This window comes from Mixophyes fleayi, chromosome 3 (assembly GCF_038048845.1).
Source record: "Mixophyes fleayi isolate aMixFle1 chromosome 3, aMixFle1.hap1, whole genome shotgun sequence".
Taxonomy (NCBI): domain Eukaryota; kingdom Metazoa; phylum Chordata; class Amphibia; order Anura; family Limnodynastidae; genus Mixophyes; species Mixophyes fleayi.
In genome coordinates, this window is record NC_134404.1 from 105,600,843 (window position 1) to 105,621,497 (window position 20,655).

Here is a 20,655-nt window from a genome sequence, read left to right on the forward strand (position 1 = left end):
ATCATGTTGTTGTGCGGTAGGGTAAGGCCATGGTGACGTGAATCACGTTATCACACCCCCACGCTTTGGACCTCACCTCAGGGATCTTTCCATAGGACAGGTCCCAAAAGTTGGCAAGTATGTCTTAAATGGATTAAAATAATAATAATAATGACACTTAGATTTCCCTATTACTAGACCTAAATCTGTACCTAGATCCAGCCCAACCCCAAACCAAAGGCTAACCATAAACCTGCTCTAAGCCAGGCCTAAACAACCTCTGGCTCTCATGGTGCTGAAAAACTGCAAGTCCCAGCATACCCTGCCATACTATTTCAGAGCATGCTGGGGCTTGTAGTTTCACAACACCTGGAGAGACACAGCTTGTCCAGACTCGCTCTAAGCTATCATGAGGCTTTAAAGATATCTGATGTTGTAATAACCCCTCACGCAGACTCATTTCTACCACTGGAAATGTTTTTGCTCTGAAAGCAGACGCAGGTTTCCCTTTGTGCTTTGCAAAGGGCACTGGGTGCTAGTGATGTCTTAAAGTAACTCTGGGGGCATTATTATGGGGGTAAGTTGTGTTCTCTGCTTATAAATATGAGGCAATGCCCTATAATAAATTATACAATAAATAAATGTTTTCTCCATGTTACTGATATTGTGTGTGCCGGCCAACTGTCCTGCAAAGCACACTATCTGCTCATTACTGATTATATAAAATATTGTTGTACATCGGAGCAATAAGTGATGGTAAGGGAGGCGGAGGGAGAAAAACTACACTAATAACAACTAAACTGTCACATGAGGTGGTATTTACTCCAACAATAAGCCAGCAAACGTTTATGTAAATGTTATCTATAGAGACTTAGGGCTAGATTTACTAAATTGCGGGTTTGAAAAAGTGGAGGTGTTGCCTATAGCAACCAATCAGATTCTAGCTATCATTTATTTAGTACATTCTACAAGATGACAGCTAGAATCTGATTGGTTGCTATAGGCAACATCTCCATTTTTTTTCAAACCCGCTGTTTAGTAAATCTAGCCCTTAGACTTAGGAAGAAAAATACCATTTTCAAATATATGTCTATATAAAAGAGTTGCAATTTAGATACTAGTATCCTTGTCATGTAATTAAAAAATAAAGATGGTATTACAGAATTGTTATCTCATACATATCATTATTATAGCATTGTTGAAGGACAAGTAAAGAGTTATATTAATACATACATGTAATACACATGCCAGAACAATACAACTGATGTGGTCCAGCCTTGGCTCACTCTCAGACTTATTTATAATAAGTACCCCACATTCTGATTTCTCCGGTTGGTGCCTGTAAGATTTTTGACCTAACAAGAAAAAAATGCAGTAGATTTACTTAGTCCTCCATAAATCGATGAATGCAATGTGGATAGTCTAGATTTTTAATAAACTACATAAAATGTTTAAAATACATAAAACTCATAAATACATGCAGCTATAAGTTCTTACTTCAGATACAAGGAAACTCATACATTAGGTGCACCTATGTAGATTTGTCAGTTCCCAATTAGTATCATTAATATATGGTCATGGACCAAAAATGTTGAAAAAATTGTTCATATGGGCTCCCAGAAGCTTTCAATCATGCTCAAGATGTAATGAGCTCGGATTAGAAGTATGCTGGATATACACAGGTTTAATAAAGCTTCTATAATCACAAACTTAAAGTCCTCAATACGGATATGGACTGTCTTTATCCAATTTAATTGGTCTTCCGTATATTTATCAAAGGAATGTATCTTCACTCGATATATCGATTTATAAGTTACAATAAAGACCACTATCCTCCGTAATGTATAGAGTGTGAGCTTACCCAGTCTCGAGCTCGCAGTCACTCGCTCCGTCCACGCTGACTCTGCCGTAAAACAGCGTGTCGCTGGTGTGTTTCAGACGGAGTTCTCCCCTCGTTCTATAGACCAGGATCCTGGTTCCTACAAAAAACTGTTGAGCTCCATATGTCTCTGAGGAAGTTGTATCTATACAACGAAACGCGTAAGATAAGATACTCAGGATTTGGAGTGACCGCTTTTTACATGCAGAACGGACATATGGAGCTCAACAGTTTTTGAAATAGTACCTGGATTTCTTACTTTGCACAAACAAAACCCTCTGAGGGATCTTGGAGCCGGGACTGCTTATGCCTAAGACACCGCAAGAGACCTTAATCATTATTGATTATACATTCATCTAAGGAACGAAACATCAAAATTCCCCCGCTACATGTCTATGTGTAGGAACCAGGATCCTGGTCTATAGAACGAGGGGAGAACTCGTCTGAAACACACCAGCGACACGCTGTTTTACGGCAGAGTCAGCGTGGACGGAGCGAGTGACTGCGAGCTCGAGACTGGGTAAGCTCACACTCTATACATTACGGAGGATAGTGGTCTTTATTGTAACTTATAAATCGATATATCGAGTGAAGATACATTCCTTTGATAAATATACGGAAGACCAATTAAATTGGATAAAGACAGTCCATATCCGTATTGAGGACTTTAAGTTTGTGATTATAGAAGCTTTATTAAACCTGTGTATATCCAGCATACTTCTAATCCGAGCTCATTACATCTTGAGCATGATTGAAAGCTTCTGGGAGCCCATATGAACAATTTTTTCAACATTTTTGGTCCATGACCATATATTAATGATACTAATTGGGAACTGATAAATCTACATAGGTGCACCTAATGTATGAGTTTCCTTGTATCTGAAGTAAGAACTTATAGCTGCATGTATTTATGAGTTTTATGTATTTTAAACATTTTATGTAGTTTATTAAAAATCTAGACTATCCACATTGCATTCATCGATTTATGGAGGACTAAGTAAATCTACTGCATTTTTTTCTTGTTTGTATCAGTTGATGTGACGGGGAGGCAGACCCCGTGCAGTAGTTTCTGTCCCCCTACCCATTCTTGCCCTAAGAGTTTACTTTGTTGTTAAAGATTTTTGACCTGAATGTAAGTTGTATCTCCAGTGGATGCAGCTAATGCATCGGTCTTGCCTATAGTTCTTCTATATTTGAATGAACTGTAAATTTGCATGTTGGAAATTAAGGAGCATGCCACGGTAAATATGACTCTAAAGCAACCATGCTTTGAGCTGCAGTCTATGAATAATTGATACTAACTGAGTTGCTCATAGTATATAACAAAGATCTGTGACAGAGTTTGGACATACCAAGTCGCAGTCTCCGAGGTCCAGTTCTTCAAGAGAGGAATTAATTTGCAGCATAGCAGCAAAGGACATCCCACCCTTGTTTCCAATTTTGTTACCCGTCATCCTTAGGCTTCTAAGAGTGTCATTCCTCTGAAAGAAAACAAATATCACATAAAAAAGAAACAAACAATACCTATTTAATACTATTATAGCATGTTTAGACTTTAATTGGGACTTTAATTTTTTTAGTTCTTAAAACATCGACTGGGTTACAGACAGTGGTGGAAGTGGGCAAGTATATAGAGATATACCGTACCACTACTTCTCCTATTGCTTTGATTGTAAAACTAGCAAATTCCATTCACTTCCATTCGCCATACCACCACTTGTAATCTCCACTTCGCCCACTGAGTGTAGCGAGATCTAACAGACACCTACATTCAGAATAATGTTAGGAACAAACACACAGAGAGATCCCCCAGCACACTGCTATAGCCAACAACAGATCTGCCATTTCTACTGTAGATAAAAATGCTTAGTTGCACACATTTGCAAATGTATGTTAAAGCCACCCGCCACTCCACGGCGCTTTTGCTAATAGGGTGGTCCTAACTCTAAACAATGAGAGTCCCATATATTTGGGCCATACAAATGTGTTTTTAAATTGAGAGCTAATTTACCAAGAGGTATCCCAGAAGCCTCCAAATAGCAATCCAATGTCAGCACTCCCCCTTAGCTACTGACACCAACATGCCTCTCAGACAAATAAAGAAGTGGAAGTTGCTCAATCAATTCATAGGCTATAGCAGGTGCTTGAAAGGGTGTGGGGTTATCCTGAAAGGAACAAACACACAGAGAGATCCCCCAGCACACTGCTATAGCCAACAACATGTCTGCCATTTCTACTGTAGATAAAAATGCAAAAGTCTTAGTTGCAAACATTTGCAAATGTATGTTAAAGCCACCCATCCGCAGTGTGCTGGGGGATCTCTCTGTGTGTTTGTTCCTTTCAGGATAACCCCACCCTTTCAAGCATCTGCTGTAGCCTATATGCAGAATAATGTTGTCTGCTTCTGTATAGTAGTATCATATCACTTTTATTTAAGCAGGAAAGGGAACGTGAGTTTAGATTTCAGCTAAAACTATACTATGACGTTGATAAGGTAAGGTAAGGAAACTAGAAGTGTATAAAGTAGATTTGATAAAATAAAGACAGTAGGATATTGAAAATATGTTAGGATGTTAAAAAACATCAAAAATATAACTTACTTACATGTAAAGCTTTAGCGATGTGTTCAGCGCCATCTGTTTCAATGTCATTTCCCATAAGATTTAAATGACACAGAGAGGAACCATCCTGATAAAAATAAACAAGGTGTTTTTTTCTTACTTTGACAATGACAGTAACATGTTCCAGTAACAGAGCAGCAGACATATACTTCTCACAGCATACCTTTAGAAATTTTGCAATGTGTACTGCACCATTATCCGTCAAATTGTTGAACCTCAAATCAAGATCTGAAAAATATTTTTTTATATCATGTTGATTAAGATTGTAAGATCACAATATAAATACACACATTTATAATACTAGATTGCATTATAGGGAAGCACCATACAAGATGATGAAGTATATTTTAACATTTAAAGCAGCAATCCCCACATAGATTTTTTCCCCCTTTAAATAGCAAGCTGAGTTTTACCTTTAAATCCTGCATTATCTTTCTTAACTGTCCTTCTATAAATCATTCTCTCTTTTTCAAAATCTCTCCAAAGTTTGCAAAATATCTCTGCAAGTTAAACAGACCTAGACACACAGTATGTCAAGTGAAAGGGGGGAGGGGAGGATTTTACTTTACACATATCAGACAGAGCTCAGAGGACCATTCCGAAGCCTCTCTGCTCACTACTTCACATGCAATGTGACTATGGTTGACATGGTAGTGTGCACATAATTATAAATCATTAATAGCAGCCTGAAGAATCAAATGGTAAATACCAACACTATTCATATAGCCCGACACAGTTTATATTACGGAAAAAAATATCTAATTTTTTCGCGATTGCCGCTTTAATATTGATGAACTTTTTTATATTTGTTGTGTTACTATGCCCATCCGTATTAGCATACCCAAGAAAATGCTAGAATCTTTAAATACCCAGGACTCTGTTTCACAGCCAAACTCGCCCCATGTGTAGTTGCTCCCATAGTTCATAATAACATTTCCTCTATGCTGAGCAATCCAGAAAATTAAGAGGCAATATAATGAAGACTCCACCCCACGGGCTCATTCACACTTATCCATCTTTTTTGTGCTTTCACATATTATAATATAAAGGCACATGACGTCATCTGCTTTGACAGATGGATTCTGTAACATTCACAGCCTTCACAAATGAACTTATGTTAGTACATACTGTTTTATTAGTAGAGACTGAATGGTAGCAATGGTGGTCAAGAACTAGCACAAGAGCTAACATTGTAGATGTTTGTTTAATTTGTACAATAAAACAAATCATCAAAAAACAGTATGAATCTAAAAATACCAATAATACACATTAGCTATCCTTAGCGTGTGTTTAGTAAGGCTGGATACACACTACAGAAATTTTCTCCCAATGTGTCATATATAACGATGTTACCAACGACTGATAAAAAAAAAAAAAAAAAAAAAAAAAAAAGTCCCGAGCAGCATGCTGATTTATGTGTACACACTATATATAGTTTACAAAATTTTCCCTCAGTTCTGTGCTCTTCATCTCTCATAACCATCGGCTGAAAAGATCATAACTCTGTAAACTCTATGGAGACCCTGATCGTGAGTGCATGCACACTGCAGAATTGGAATATCGTTGCATTGTACACACTAACGAAACAAAATATCGGGCCGAACAGTAAAAACCCTGCAGTGTGTACCCAGCCTAAGACACAATAGCAAGTCTTTATGTATGAAATCCTTCAGAATGGTTTGTGGCCATTTTGTCAGACACACACCCAAAAATTCATCCACAAAGTTAAATTAAAAAGTAGGCTTAGCCTTACATTGTTATTTTTGCAGAGCTCTGCATAGTATTTGATGTCCTACAAATAAAGAGTAATAGTAACAATAATCCATCCACAGCCTTATAAAAAAAAGTCTTAATAGTAGTACAACTCATCTCATTCTGAGCCGGATTCATCAAGCAACACAAAGTGAATGCAATTTTTTTTTTTTTTTTAAATTGGACAGAAATTGCACGCAAGTACACCCGTATACATGTACAAGTGGATCTGAAGAAAGGTTTCTAGTTGAATACAGATATAAGTACTCTCTGCCTATACAGTACTTGCTGTATGCAGACAGACAAAACACACAGCAGGATATGAAAAATATATGCAATTAAAATGCATATGTGCTGTTAAGAATATAATCGTTCATAAAAAAACATTTTTTTTCTTTTTTTTAACGTTAAGTACATTTATCAGGATATTAGTACCTGCTGTACATAAACTGCATTTTACAATTGCTCTTAAGTGCTAACACATGTTCTAGCGTGCATACACAGCCGTCATCATTAGCAGTCTGCACTTACACCTGACCTGTAGCTGGTGCAAGTGATACGACTAAAAAACACTTACCTTAGAGATGAGCAGAACCTGAATAGAGCTGATGTGCGTGTGAGCTCAACCTTGGCACTCCCATAACCTGGGTACACACCTATGCAATCTTACATCAGAAGCAATTTCTCTAACAACTTAAAGTCCCAATGAGCATACTGATTCATGCGTACCCACCTACACAATTTACCTTCAGACCTGTGCAGGGTAGGACTGGCCTACCGGGGAGCCGGGTATTCCCCAGTGGGCCCTGACGCCTGATAGCTCCGCCCCTTTTGTTGGTGGGGGGAGCAGGGTACTTTAAAAAAAAATACTTACCTCATTACGGCGTCGGCGCCCCTCCTTCCTCCTCCCTATTCTGTTCATACTGAATGTTGGGAGTGACGTCATCAAGTTATGCTCGACATTAAGTGAGGAGCGGCGCAGAGAGGAGCCAGCATACAAGAAAGAAGACAGAAGAGAAGAAAAGAAATGAAAGAAGCCAATAGGAAGGTAAGTAAAGGAACAGAAACAAGGGGAAGAAAGCAGGATGAGACAGAGTGATGAAGAAGGGGTGGGGAGCAAAAAGGCACAGAGTGATGAAGAAGGGGTGGGGAGCAAAAAGGCACAGAGAGATGAAGCAGGGTGGGGGTAGAAAGGCACAGAGTGATGAAGCAGGGTGGGGGTAGAAAGGCACAGAGTGATGAAGCAGGGTGGGGATAGAAAGGCACAGAGTGATGAAGCAGGGTGGGGATAGAAAGGCACAGAGTGATGAAGCAGGGTGGGGGTAGTAAGGCACAGAGTGATGAAGCAGGGTGGGGATAGAAAGGCACAGAGTGATGAAGCAGGGTGGGGATAGAAAGGCACAGAGTGATGTAGCAGGGTGGGGGTAGAGAGGCACAGAGTGATGAAGCAGGGTGGGGATAGAAAGGCACAGAGTGATGAAGCAGGGTGGGGGTAGAAAGGCATAGAGTGATGAAGCAGGGTGGGGATAGAAAGGCACAGAGTGATGAAGCAGGGTGGGGGTAGAAAGGCACAGAGTGATGAAGCAGGGTGGGGGTAGAAAGGCACAGAGTGATGAAGAAAGGGGGGAGCAAAAAGGCATAGAGTGATGAAGGGGAGGCAGCATGGCACAGTGTGATAAAGGGGGGGGGGCAGCATGGAACAGTGTGATGAAGGGGGGGCAGCATGGAACAGTGTGATGAAGGGGGGGAAGCAGCATTGCACAGTGTGGTTAAGAGGGGGGCAGCATGGCACATAGTGATGAAGCGGTGGGGCAGAGCAGCAAGGCAGAGAGTGATGAAGGGGGTGGGCAGCATGGCAAAGAATGATAAAGGGGGTTGGGGTCCAGGTGAAGGGGGGGGGAAAGCAGCATGGAGGATGCAGTGTGAACATAAGAGGGGACAGCGTGGTGATAAAGGGGCACAGTAATGTGTGTGATGGCACAGGGGGCTTTTGGCAATGTAGTGTGTGTGTGATAGCACAGTGGGCTTGTGGAAATGTAGTGTGTGTGTATGATGGCACAGGGGGTTGTGGGAATGTAGTGTGTGTGTGTGATGGCACAGGGAGTTGTGGGAATGTAGTGTGTGTGTGTGTGTGTGTGTGTGTGTGTGTGATGGCACAGAGGGCTGTGGCAATGTAGTGTGTGTGTGATGGCACAGATGGCTTGTGGAAATGTAATGTGTGGTGTGTCTCTGTGAGGGCAGGGGGCTTGTGACAATGTAATGTGTATGTGGTAGGTGGTGGCTAATTAATGGGTGTTCTTTTGTTTGTGGGGTGATGGTGGATCAATTTAATTTAATAGTGGTGATTTTTAATTTAAGATGGGGTGGTTTGGGGGCTATTAATTGAATGTGGGGGTGAGTCTGGGGAGAATGAGGTATATTTATTAAATGTGAATATGAATTATTTAATGACAAGCGATGGTTGCAGGAAATAGGTATATTTATTAAATGTAAATACTATGAATTTATTGCTGGGGCTGTTTATAGGGAGATATATAGATCTATTTATTAAATGGAAATACTATTATTTTAATGTTGGGACTGGAAGAAGGCCTAAGTATTAATCTTATTGATTTAATGCCAGGGTTGGTTGGCATTTGCCAAATATGCCCATTTTTTCCAAATAGGGCCCCAAGCATTCCAGGATCCAGAAAAGCCACAACTAAAGAAACCAGCAGCCACAGGTGGTGAAAGTGACAAGAACAGGTAGGAGAGACCAGGACAGTCTGCCAACTGTTCTGATTATAGTGGGACAATCCCGATTTTTGGTGACTGTTCTGCCCAATCTAAGGGGCAGGCCAACACTTTATATACACACTGCATTCTTTATATTCTACACTATGATGCTAGCTGTCATTCGTGGGCTTACCACACCCCCTCTAGTAGCTAGGTTAGACCTCTCTAATGGCTGGCCACACCCCCTCTAGTGGGCCTCTACCATTGTATTCCCCCTGTGGGCCCTTCATGCCCCAGTCCGACACAGGTATCCTGTGTTCTTCATCTCTCATAACCATCTGCAGAAATTACTGTGACTCTGTACAGACTGTAGAGTGCATCCGCCCCTTCCCTCCCCAGTTCCGCCATTGAAATCGTTCGGAAGATCCTTTGTGTTTGAAGATGAATTGCATGTTCATTGGAGTAAAGCAGAATCATTTTATGCACAATATGGCACATGTCTGGATTTACATTCCTTAATGAATCAGGCCTTCTACGTATAATATCACCATTAGCCATTTTCCAAGATTTTCTAATCATTTTACATAAACCATAAAAAACCTACTTGTTATAAGACTATTTTGTCTCAATACGTGAGCAATAACTAGGAAATCTTCATCTGTAATTCGCTTGCCTGCCAGCAGATGATTATTTCCACAGATATTTAAGGTAGAAGTATATTGTCTAGAAAAACAGACAAAACACAATTCATTAACCAGTACAGGCACTTTTATATGTAAAAATAGAAACATATCTATATCACATGGATAACATACATACTAGTTTACTGCCAGGATTTATCATGTATCACACACTGTACCGCACTATGTAAACTATTGGCACAACATTACTGAATTAATACATTTTCCTACTGTGGATTATTAATTTTGTATATCTTAACGCTATTTTACACTACAGGAATATACAGTTATTGAATATTTTAATAATAGCACTAATTCAAAAATACATTTAAGGTAGGACATGTTTTATACATTGCAAATGTAAAGAAATATTTTCTTTTTAAAGGGAAATTATTGTAACGCTGTAACTTGCCAAATAACAGTAATGATTATCCAATCATAGTAAGGTCATTTACAACAATCATGCACTAATTACCTACATCCCATTAGCCCACCATTAGCTTGGTACATCATTTCACTGCTTGATTATACCTTTATATTAAAGTATTCAGGGAAAGTGGGGTAATGTGGATTATTGAATCACATGTCAGTTATTTAAGTAATAAACTGTTAATGTAATATTTGATCATTGGGCACAACTGAGGTTTATTTTGAATGCATGCACATGGGTGTATAAACAGGTTCTCACTAAAAGTCCACTATAATGTCAACCCCTCCTAATTTACATATAAAACATATATATTCACATTATTAGGTTTAAATATTTGTGCTGCCCCTTTGGAAAAACATGCACATGGATAATAATGCCTGTGTACTGCACAGAATCGCCCATTCTATAGCCCAAACGCCTCGCAATGATGCCATAATGTTTCATAATGGTTATAAATGGGCAATCTTAGCTTTAGGACTGCATTTCAATATTTTTTCTGCTGATTTTGTATTCTGATATTTGTCTCAATACCTAAGTCTGGGTAAGAAATAGACCTCTCTTACTGTGCCTTATGTACTATTGATCTGCTCCCTGACCCTGGAATATCTCTGACACTACCTCCTCTGTCATCTGACATTTCCTCCTCTGTCATTTGACTAAACACTAATCCTGATTGGTCAACATCTAAAACTCTGTGCAGAGGACAGTGAGCATATATAGTTCTAAGGGAAAAGGGCTTGCTATAGATGAAGGACAGGAGTAGTGTGCAATTTACAGAAAGTGGGAGAAGCTGGACTTCATCATCATCATCATGACCACCATTTAATTATATAGCGCCACTGAATCTGCAGTGCTGTACAGAGAACTCACTCACATCAGTCCCTGCCCCATTAGAGCTTAGAGTCTAAATTCCCTAGCATATACACACACAGACAGACAGAGAGAGAGGGAGAGACTAGGGTCATTTTTTTGATAGCAGCCAATTAACCTACTAGTATGTTTTTGGAGTGTGGGAGGAAACCGGAGCACCTGGAGGAAACCCACGCAAACATGGGGAGAACATACAGACTCCACACAGATTAGGCCGTGGTCAGGAATAGAACTCATGACCCCAGTGCTGTGAGGCAGAAGTGCTAACTACTAGGCCACCGTGCTGCCCCCACATGAAACATTCAGTGTTGCAGAAGTATCCTGGTAATATAAATGTATGTGACTTAATCATACAATACTTACCCAGGCTTCTCTACTTGTAGAAGCATTTCCACAATGAAAGGATTAACAGGTTGGTTTAATTCAGTACACGTCACATTATACTGCTGGCTCAGACCTGTTGGCATGGCTAAACAACAGATTACTGGCATTATTATTTGAATTCAATTCATTAGTACAAAATAAAAATCCTGCATTTTACATGGAAAGACAACAAGAAACAAGAGGTCTCATTCAGCGTTTGACGTATTTTGCACTGCGAATTTTGTGTAAAATTTTGAGACAGAAACGTGCACTTTGTGTGTATGCTGAATCACACCTATCTCAGGATACATACAACTCAAAAACAGCAGTATTTCTGCGCCAGGTATACAAGTGCGTATACTTACACCCCACAATTACGTAGAGAAATGGAAAAATTGTATTACCCTATTCGTACACAATATTATGCATGCAAAATACTGAAGAGAGAATAGTGCTTAACAGTGTTATTAATAAATGTAAAATTCGCATTTTTCTTATAAAATACAAACACCCCGCATCTGTTTAAACTAATGGGACATTCTTTCCTGCAGAACTCCAAACGATAATGACTAATAAGTAATCAGCATAGAAGGCCGCAACTCAATACACAAGCAGCCAATCAAAATGGGCTAGATAGCTGCTGGTGTCATAATGATCATTATATATCTTTACACCAGCCGTCCAGTAACCACAAAAGATAGACCCCTTAAGAAGCATATCTGGGGATGTGCTGAAGTCTCATTAGTTCTCATCTCCACAGGGCATGCTGCAGTTATGTGTACACGTCCATATTGTTCTCAATGTATGCTGCCTGTCCCCAATCCGCCTCTTCTGGCATAAAGGACCGCAAGTCTATGACACGCACAAATCTACATACGGACTCATTTTGGTATGCTTGCGCAGGATAGAAAAGCATATATTTATAGGACAAGCCAGGGGTCTGTTCACACACATCCAGTTCAGACAGGTTCGCAGTGAATGGGTATTTGCATATAGACCTCATGTAGAGTCTCGATGAACTTTATTGTCACACTTTAACCAATCAGAGAGAAGCAAACTGAAGCCTGGCACTCATGTTTTAGCTCCGCAAGGAGCAGGTTATCCTCGTCTAATAGTTTTTTGAGGGTTTTTTAACTTTTGGAGTGCCAGAAAAAAACAAGAAAGAAGAACATTCCTTTGGATTTATCAGTATGATAAAGTGGAGAAGGATTTTATGAGTTAAATGAAAGGACTTTTACTATTGTGTGTACATGTATTTTTTACTATGTGTCAATACAGGTCCCAATGGGCACTGGATGCAAGGGCATGCTGGTGACACTACAACATATCAAAACAGCTTATGGCTGCATGGGCTTGCTGGGGCCAGTAACGGCACATATTGTGGCTGTTATTTCCTAGGAGTGACTGCATTTGCAGGCCCAATTCCCCTAGAGAAATCAGTGCTGTGCTGAACAGACTGGGGTGGTGTTATACTATGACAGGGGACACTCAAGCACCCATCTGTCAGGCAAAGCTCTGATGCATTCAATGATCATCATAGGGCAGTAACAAAAATATCTTCAATCTATATGAAATCTATTTTACCTGTGATTTTACACACATCCAAGTTTACAATGTAGTGAAAAGTACTGTCCACACACACTGCCTCCAAGCTGGACCACGGCCATATGGATATGTGTGCATAATCTTAAATGTGAACTATATAAGTATAAATCGATACGTAAAACATATGCATAGACCAATGAATACCACAGGACACAAAGGTTTTAGCACAAGCCCCAATGACATACATGCTAAAAACAGGGCTGCCACATATAAATAAAAGCAAAGACACATGTCTAAGACTATTCCAGTCACTATCTGCACACGACTGCATGGTAAATACCGTACAATGACAAACATCTGCGTCTCCATTTCATATCGATATTACCTGTAGTTAAGGGAGATGGTGTCTCTGGTTGTGTCTCCGGCTGGGACTGTGTTGTTGTCTCCGGGTTGTCATGACGCCTCACAGCCGCCGCCCGACTCTCTCCATCTGGTGCTGCCGGATCAGTCACCGGAGCCGCCGCCGCTTCACTCTCACTTATACCCGGTGCTGGAGGCCGGGGAGCCGACTACGACGGGTAGGATAAGTATCCCAGCTACACCAAGCACAGTCTAGTGTCAATGAACATTATTAAACAGCTTCCAATATTACAGATGGTAAACTGCTCTTAGGCTTTTATGTATATAGAAACTTCACTTATTATTACACTGTGTGTGGTACTTGCCAGGGACAGGGACACCACGCTCTTCACGTTAAATTGAGTATCTGCTGGGATGTACACAACTCCCTTCCATACCTGTGATACAATCCCAAGTATAACTAGAAAAGGAGTATGTTTATCTAGGGGCACACTGAGATGCTTGAAAATAAATAAACTATTCAAACTTTATTGTGTATCTTAGTTAAAAGTATGTATAACCCCTGATTACCAGCGAAATATTAAGAAGAGTGAAATAATATAAATACAATCCTGTTAGGGTGCTCAATCTGTGTTGAAAATTATATCAAGTGATTAAAAATTGTAGATTAAACTACAATATCTCTGTGATATGACCTTTATTGTATTCAATAGTTATAATTATATTGTAAAGCTACAGTTTTGATATATAATAGTATAGATATGTTTTTATAATTACATCAAATACAGAGGAGTATATCCACCCTTACGTATTATTAAGATTGTCTCCCATATTCAGAGTCGTAACTTAGAATTCTAGCGCCTGGGGCGAGAAAGACAAATGCCGCACCCCTAGCCCTCAATTTTAACCAAATTAACCTAAAATATTTCTAAATTGCGCCCCCCTTCATCGTTGCGCCCTGGGCGGTCGCCCCTGTCGCACCGCCCTAGTTATGGCCCTGCCCATATAATACTGTGTTTAAGGGAGGTTGTTGTTGCAAGCTGTTGATTAGGTATCAGTTAAACCTGGGGAATCGCTGATAATCGGGGGTTATATATATTTTTAACTAAGATAAACAATAAAGTTTGGATATTTTATCTATTTTCAAGCATCTCAGTTTTCCCCTAGATAATCATCCCTCTTTTCTCTTTATTCTTAGGTCTAATAATCATGTAATTCATACTATACATATGTTACAGCATGCTTAATGTACATTACAATTGTACAAATGTCAATCTTGATTTGTGTAAGAGGAGGGTCCCCTCCAGCAGCATAATATCCAGGTCCATTCTACATGCACTTTAATTATATTTCTGTATTTTCTATTTGTAGATCAGAACATATGTAAAACAAGGTTGCAGACATGACTGAATTTAGCCAAGACAAGCTTGGTAATATGGGCAGTGTTCGCTTTTCAAAAACTGTGACATCTGTTTTCTTGGACACCAATGAGCAGACATGGGAGACAGTTCAAGTGAAACAAGAGTCTGAGTTACCCAAGCCTCTGAAATATCGTGTCCTCTTCATGGATTCAGCTCAACAACAGTATACAGAAATCCCTGCTCCTGTTCTCGATCTGGAAGACCTTGAAGAATTGCACTTAGAGAAGAACCAGATTAATGCCCTCCCAAAAGAGATCTGTCATTTTCGTAATATTAAAGTTCTGTACTTGAATGACAATAATATTACTCACATTTGTGATGAGCTGGGAGAGCTAAAGAATCTCCGCAGTTTAGACCTCAGCAGCAATCCACTCGCACACAACTCTTTGGATGTCATAAGCAAAGTACATCAGCTCCGCGAGCTTAGACTATGTAATGTAAACATGGAAGTATTCCCAGTTCAGATATGCAAAACGCTCCATCATTTGAATTTATTGGGCCTGTCCAACAACAATCTAAAGTCTCTCCCATCAGAAATAGTTAATTTAATACAACTCAAAGAAATGTATTTGCAGAATAATAAATTTGAGTTATTTCCAATACAAATATGTGCTCTTCACGCCCTAGAAGTTGTTAATCTTGAAAAAAATAAGCTGAAATCTCTACCTGTTGAAATTGGATCTCTATCCAGTCTTGTTAAGTTATTCATAAATTCCAATAAGCTGTTGTTCATTCCAAATAAAAACTTTCAGTGCACAAAGTTAGCTGTTCTGGATGCATCTGGCAATCACCTTCACAAACTTCCCCATGCTCTGAATGAATTGAAGGAACTAAATGAACTTGGATTGTCAAATAATGAGTTGAGAACATTCCCCTCTAGAATGTGTAAGTTGCATTCTCTCTGTGTTCTCTACCTGAAAAACACTGGGCTGTCCGTGTTACCTGCTGCATTTTCTAAACTGGAATCTATTAAGATACTAGATCTTAGCCAAAACTATTTCACTGATTTTCCTCATGTGATTTGTGGACTCAAGCAACTTCAAGTACTATCCTTGGATGATAATTTAATATGCACGGTAAGAAAACAGCATCTAATTTACTAAAAGGAAAAAAGTAACATTGTCTTAGGTGAGGAATAATTGATGTGGTTGGAAGTGATGTTGTAGTACTTGTGTCTGTGTTACCCAGTCAACCAGTATTCCAAAGTCACCATGTATCCCACCAGATATTGGGGCTGAATCATATTTGGATACAACTTGCTTTTGAAAAACGAGCACAGAACTTGAGTATAGTTCCGAGCAATTTAAGATCCAAGCAGATCTCAAGATACATTTCTATTAGAACCTGCATGTAAGTGCACTTTGCCTAAACTTTACTTGCTGGATGTTAACAGAGTGAAGTATACGCATATGTATATGTGCAAGATAAAGCCCTAAAAGAACACATGCAAAAAAAATATTCTATAAAATAAATTGACTAGTAGGTTAAGTGGCTGTTTTCAAATTGACCCTAGACTGTGTTTCTGTCTGTCTGTGTGTGGTGTTAGGGAATTTAGACTGTAAGTTCCAATGGGGCAGGGACTGATGTGAGTGAGTTCTCTGTACAGCGCTGCAGAATTAGTGGCGCTATATGAATAGCTGATGATGATGCTGATGACCCATGGGTCAAAAGTATGTCAACGCTCTCATGCACCCAATAATCCAGGTTTTACTGGGGGTGCTTTCATATCAAAAGCAAGATTTGTGTTGTGAGAAGACATATTTAAATGAGCTTCATGGGGTAGGGATTACGCATTTAGGTGGGCTAACCCAGTTAACTAAGTGGCTGCAGAGGTTTTACTGTTCCTTGGAGGTGACAGGGATCAGGCTTTGGTTGATACTTTCTATGGAAAGCATTTGGTACCATTCAAGTACATGTTATATGGGAAAGTACATTTATCATAAATACCAATGTACTAGAAACATTAAACTGCAGAAATATTGCAAATAAAATAAAGACTATCCTCTCATGAACTGTAGAACATAGGAAATGTGACCTAAAAGTAATAGTAAGTAGACTATGAAGTGACTTTTTTTTTTAATTTGGGTTCCTATTTAGAACCACAAATAGTGGCACCTCCAAAAAGCAGACAGAGAGCATGCTTTTATGTATACACATAAGTCAGGTGCATTTGAACTAAAGTACAGTGAGAATCAGCATCATTCTGTTTCTGGAAGGCCTACTCATTTGATCTTTAGAAAGCACCCAAGATCCATGAAGCAGCTGATTACAGGAATTCATCTGGAAGCTGGGATATTCCTGATCAAAACCTCTACACATATTAAATAAATAAATAAATCTCTATTTTTCTGGACGGTGAGTGTGTCCGTCTTTGTTTTGGCTTTTTTTCGACCATATATTGAATTGGAATAAGTGAACAAAAGGTAACATGAATAAGACATATGTACGCATTAAATTTACAGTAAATAGATTTGCTATATTTTTTCTTTAATTTAATATCTCTTCACCTTTTCTTAATCTAGATTACGCCAGAGGTGAAGTCGTTAAAAACACTTACCTACTTGGGGATTACTGGGAACAAATTCTCTTCTTTCCCAGAAGAAGTCTTCCTGCTGGAGTCCTTGGAAAAGCTCTATATTGGACAGGACCAGGGTATGCCACTTGCAAGCTTACCAGAACACATCTGTATGCTCAAGGTAACGTTCTGGCACATTTAAAATTAGCTTTCTAAACACTGAACACATTTCCTTTGTGCATTATGTAATAATAGAAAAATGGTGCATAGTGGAGACTTAAGGAACGTTCTAAGTATCTTTTGTAGAAACCCCTCCCTAATACACATGAACTGTCCTTGAATGTCCCGGAAGCTCCTGGATATCTGTGAGTCTTCCTGGACTCCCATGAATGTCTGCCCATCTCCAGGACGGTGGGAAGATTGGGTTGGGGCAAGCGTACATGTGTACATTGTGATACGTATCATGTCATTACTCTCCCACCAACCCATGTGCAATGATATGAATCACATCTCTCAACCTGCCCACCCTGACTTTGTAGACCTCTCTCCTGCATCTCATGGAGGTCAGGTCCACAAAGGTGGCAACTTTGCACTATTGTCAATATAGGACATGGAGGAGACACATTGCGGAATAATGCTTGTTTAAAAAGCCCAGCAGCTGGTCAGACTTTAATCTGAATCAGTGTTCTGTAAGTGCCCAAACACACTATTTGTGGCAAATTAGGTATAAAATTATCTACTTGGCGGTCAAAATTACAGTGGTTATGGGCACCTTAAGAGGTACCATGCTGTGAAATAGGCTGTAGTCTGTGCTAGCATTAGGTGAACTAAGGCAGTTCCCCAGACCACCAACATTTCGGGGGAGTTTAAAAAACTGAATGAGTGACATAATGAAAACCTTCCCCCCCTCCTATGAAAATAGGAGAAGATGAGCTATGTTTAATTATTTAAATTAGCTTGAGCATGGCCTGCATACTTCCTACCCTGCTTCTCCATGTGATGTCACAGCGCTGTGTATAGGAAAATACCTCCCCTTATGATCACAATTTACTTTATCTAAATTATGTTGAGATTTGACAACCTCCTGAAGCTTTTACATATATATGTGTGTATCTGAATTGTCTTGTTTGCTCTATCAATATCAGACAGTTTATATTTTAGTTTTTTAATAGTACTTTAATATATCTTTATGTGAAGGGCACAGCTCCACTTTGAGTAAATGTTGTATTTAGGTATAATAGGGGATATGTGACATGTTTTGGCTAAAATGTGTAATAAATTCAATCCTTTTCACTGTATTAGATATATGCAGTATGTATGCTTTTGAGGATGAACACTGGAGTTATCTATTCTTGTTCACTCTAGAATCTGAAAGAATTGTACATTGAAAACAATAATCTGGAATTTCTCCCATCCACATTGAGTCTGATGCAAAATCTTGTTGTTCTGGATTTCCACAATAACCTTCTAAAGCAACTGCCAGATTCCATCTGCCAAATACAAGGTATTTTCCCTACTGCCTTGTGCTCTATGGTGATATATTCTTGCAACACATTGAGAACCTGACTGGCACTGATTAAGCTAGAATGTAACATGTCACTGCGTTATATGAGACGTTGTATAGTCCACCTGGTAGGTGTATGACTACCATCTGCTGGGAGATTCCTCAGCGACATTAAAATGAGCTGCAGAATCTAACATAATTTGACAAGGTTTACAGTTACTATTTTAAACGTACATCAAAATCCAACCTCCTACCCCTTTACTACCCCAATTAAATACAATTTTCCATTTTTCTTCTAAGTACTACTCCGTTTAGCCTCATTTATGACTGAGAATAAGGAGACATTGGTACTGCTTTTATTACATTTGTCATTTGTGTGTGTGAAGTCTTTTATTACATTGCTTGGAGTGTGCGTAGAAATGCACTTTTCCGCTTAAGTGCAATATGGATGCACAAAACGGGTAGCATTAGAAGTATACGATGATGCCTGAAGAAGAGTGGAAATGGGAGTGAGACAGGAACACAGATTGCCCTGAAAGATGCCCCCTTTATTTCAATGTTGCTCCACAAAAAACTAATTTCTACACTGTTCTGTAAAACTAGGAGCACCAATGTGCCTACTCTGTATTTTACTAGGAAAGCCCAGCTCAGTCCATGCAAAGTTCTGCTTCTCCACAAGCTCTGCCATCTTGCTCTGCAATCTGTGGGCCTGATTCATTAACGAGAGCAAGGCAAATAAAAAGGAGTAAGTTTGCACCTGGACAAAACCATGTTACAATGCAAGGGTTGTAAATTAGTTTATTATTTTGCACATAAGTTAAATACTGGCAGTTTTTTCATGTAGCACACAAATACTTGACAGCTTTATGTTTACACTGGAATTTATAGTTGATATTGGACATGCCCTATGCCAACTATAAATCTGCCAACACATTTTAAATTTACCTCCCCCTCCAATGCAACATGGTTTTGCCAAGGTTCAAAGTTACTCCTTTTTTTGGCTTTCCTCTCCATAATGAATCAGGTCTATGTGTATTGGTGGAAATCTGGGCTCACTTGGGCAAATTAAGGTGCACAGGGGTGCAAACCTGGTTTTGCTCTATGCATAATGGAACATATTGTTCTTCAGAAATTACTTCCTGCAAGTTATGTCATATTGAGACATTTACTTGGATATTTAGCTATAAAGAAAGAACTAACAATCTCCATGGCATTACTGCTGTGGGGTGACAATATAATACTAGAGAGGCATTAACTACATCCCAAAAAAAACCAGATCTCAATTAGAGAAAATCGTCTAAATCATTAAAAAAAAATATTTAAAGTCCCATCACATAAAATGCTAGCAACATATATGCACACATATGTTGTCAATGTGTTACATAAAATGCAGCTGTACTATACAATAAATATGGAAAATGAAAAACAAGTTTTCTCATTAAATGCCCATCAAAAGCTGATTTGCTTTACATGATCATGAACTGATGGTTTGCAGGTTCATTGCCAGTATTGCCAGGCTGTAATTAACAGCTCCCGTCTCTGATGGTTGTTCAGTAATCATTCACAAATGCTCCTTGTTAGAATATACAACTAGGCAAAGTTTTGTTGGTAACTAATGTAGCAAGATGTTGCACCTAAGGCTGTATCGGGTGATTGAGTTATATATTTTAACAAGGAGCATATGTGATGACATTTGCTCATACTGGAACCATTTCAAACACCGACTTGTTTCCTTGCTGGGACATGAGCAGCGTTGAGCGGTAAGGAGAATTTTTCTGATACACTATATAATTATTCCTCCAGGTGTATTGCGTTGAGTGGTAAGACTTGATATTTCTGCTTTATTGCCCCATGTGCGATTCTTCTGTCCTGCTAGTTTGTTACTTGATATAAGCATTATATATTTTAAAGACTCCAATCTTATATGAGATATGACTGCAGCTCTCTCTGTTTCAGCCATACATATGCATACGTTATGTAAGCTAAACAGCTTTTGATGGACATTTAGGGCCTGATTCATC

General features: G+C 39.2%; 2 protein-coding genes across 2 annotated transcripts in view; one reads left to right on the forward strand and one right to left on the reverse strand.

The window, feature by feature from the left end:
• LRRC34 (leucine rich repeat containing 34) overlaps positions 1-13,507 on the reverse strand; it is a 26,980-nt gene extending 13,473 nt beyond the window's left edge. Inside the window, exons 1-6 of the mRNA XM_075202099.1 lie at positions 13,220-13,507; positions 11,290-11,395; positions 9,551-9,669; positions 4,643-4,707; positions 4,463-4,546; positions 3,211-3,339 (exon numbers count right to left, since the gene is read on the reverse strand). Coding sequence (XP_075058200.1) covers positions 3,211-3,339; positions 4,463-4,546; positions 4,643-4,707; positions 9,551-9,669; positions 11,290-11,393 — 501 coding nt within the window. The 5' untranslated portion in view covers positions 11,394-11,395; positions 13,220-13,507. The remainder of the gene's footprint in view (positions 1-3,210; positions 3,340-4,462; positions 4,547-4,642; positions 4,708-9,550; positions 9,670-11,289; positions 11,396-13,219) is intronic.
• LRRIQ4 (leucine rich repeats and IQ motif containing 4) overlaps positions 13,316-20,655 on the forward strand; it is a 17,262-nt gene continuing 9,922 nt past the window's right edge. Inside the window, exons 1-4 of the mRNA XM_075202096.1 lie at positions 13,316-13,412; positions 14,566-15,691; positions 17,138-17,311; positions 18,496-18,634. Of these exons, the coding sequence (XP_075058197.1) occupies positions 14,597-15,691; positions 17,138-17,311; positions 18,496-18,634 (1,408 nt within the window). The 5' untranslated portion in view covers positions 13,316-13,412; positions 14,566-14,596. The remainder of the gene's footprint in view (positions 13,413-14,565; positions 15,692-17,137; positions 17,312-18,495; positions 18,635-20,655) is intronic.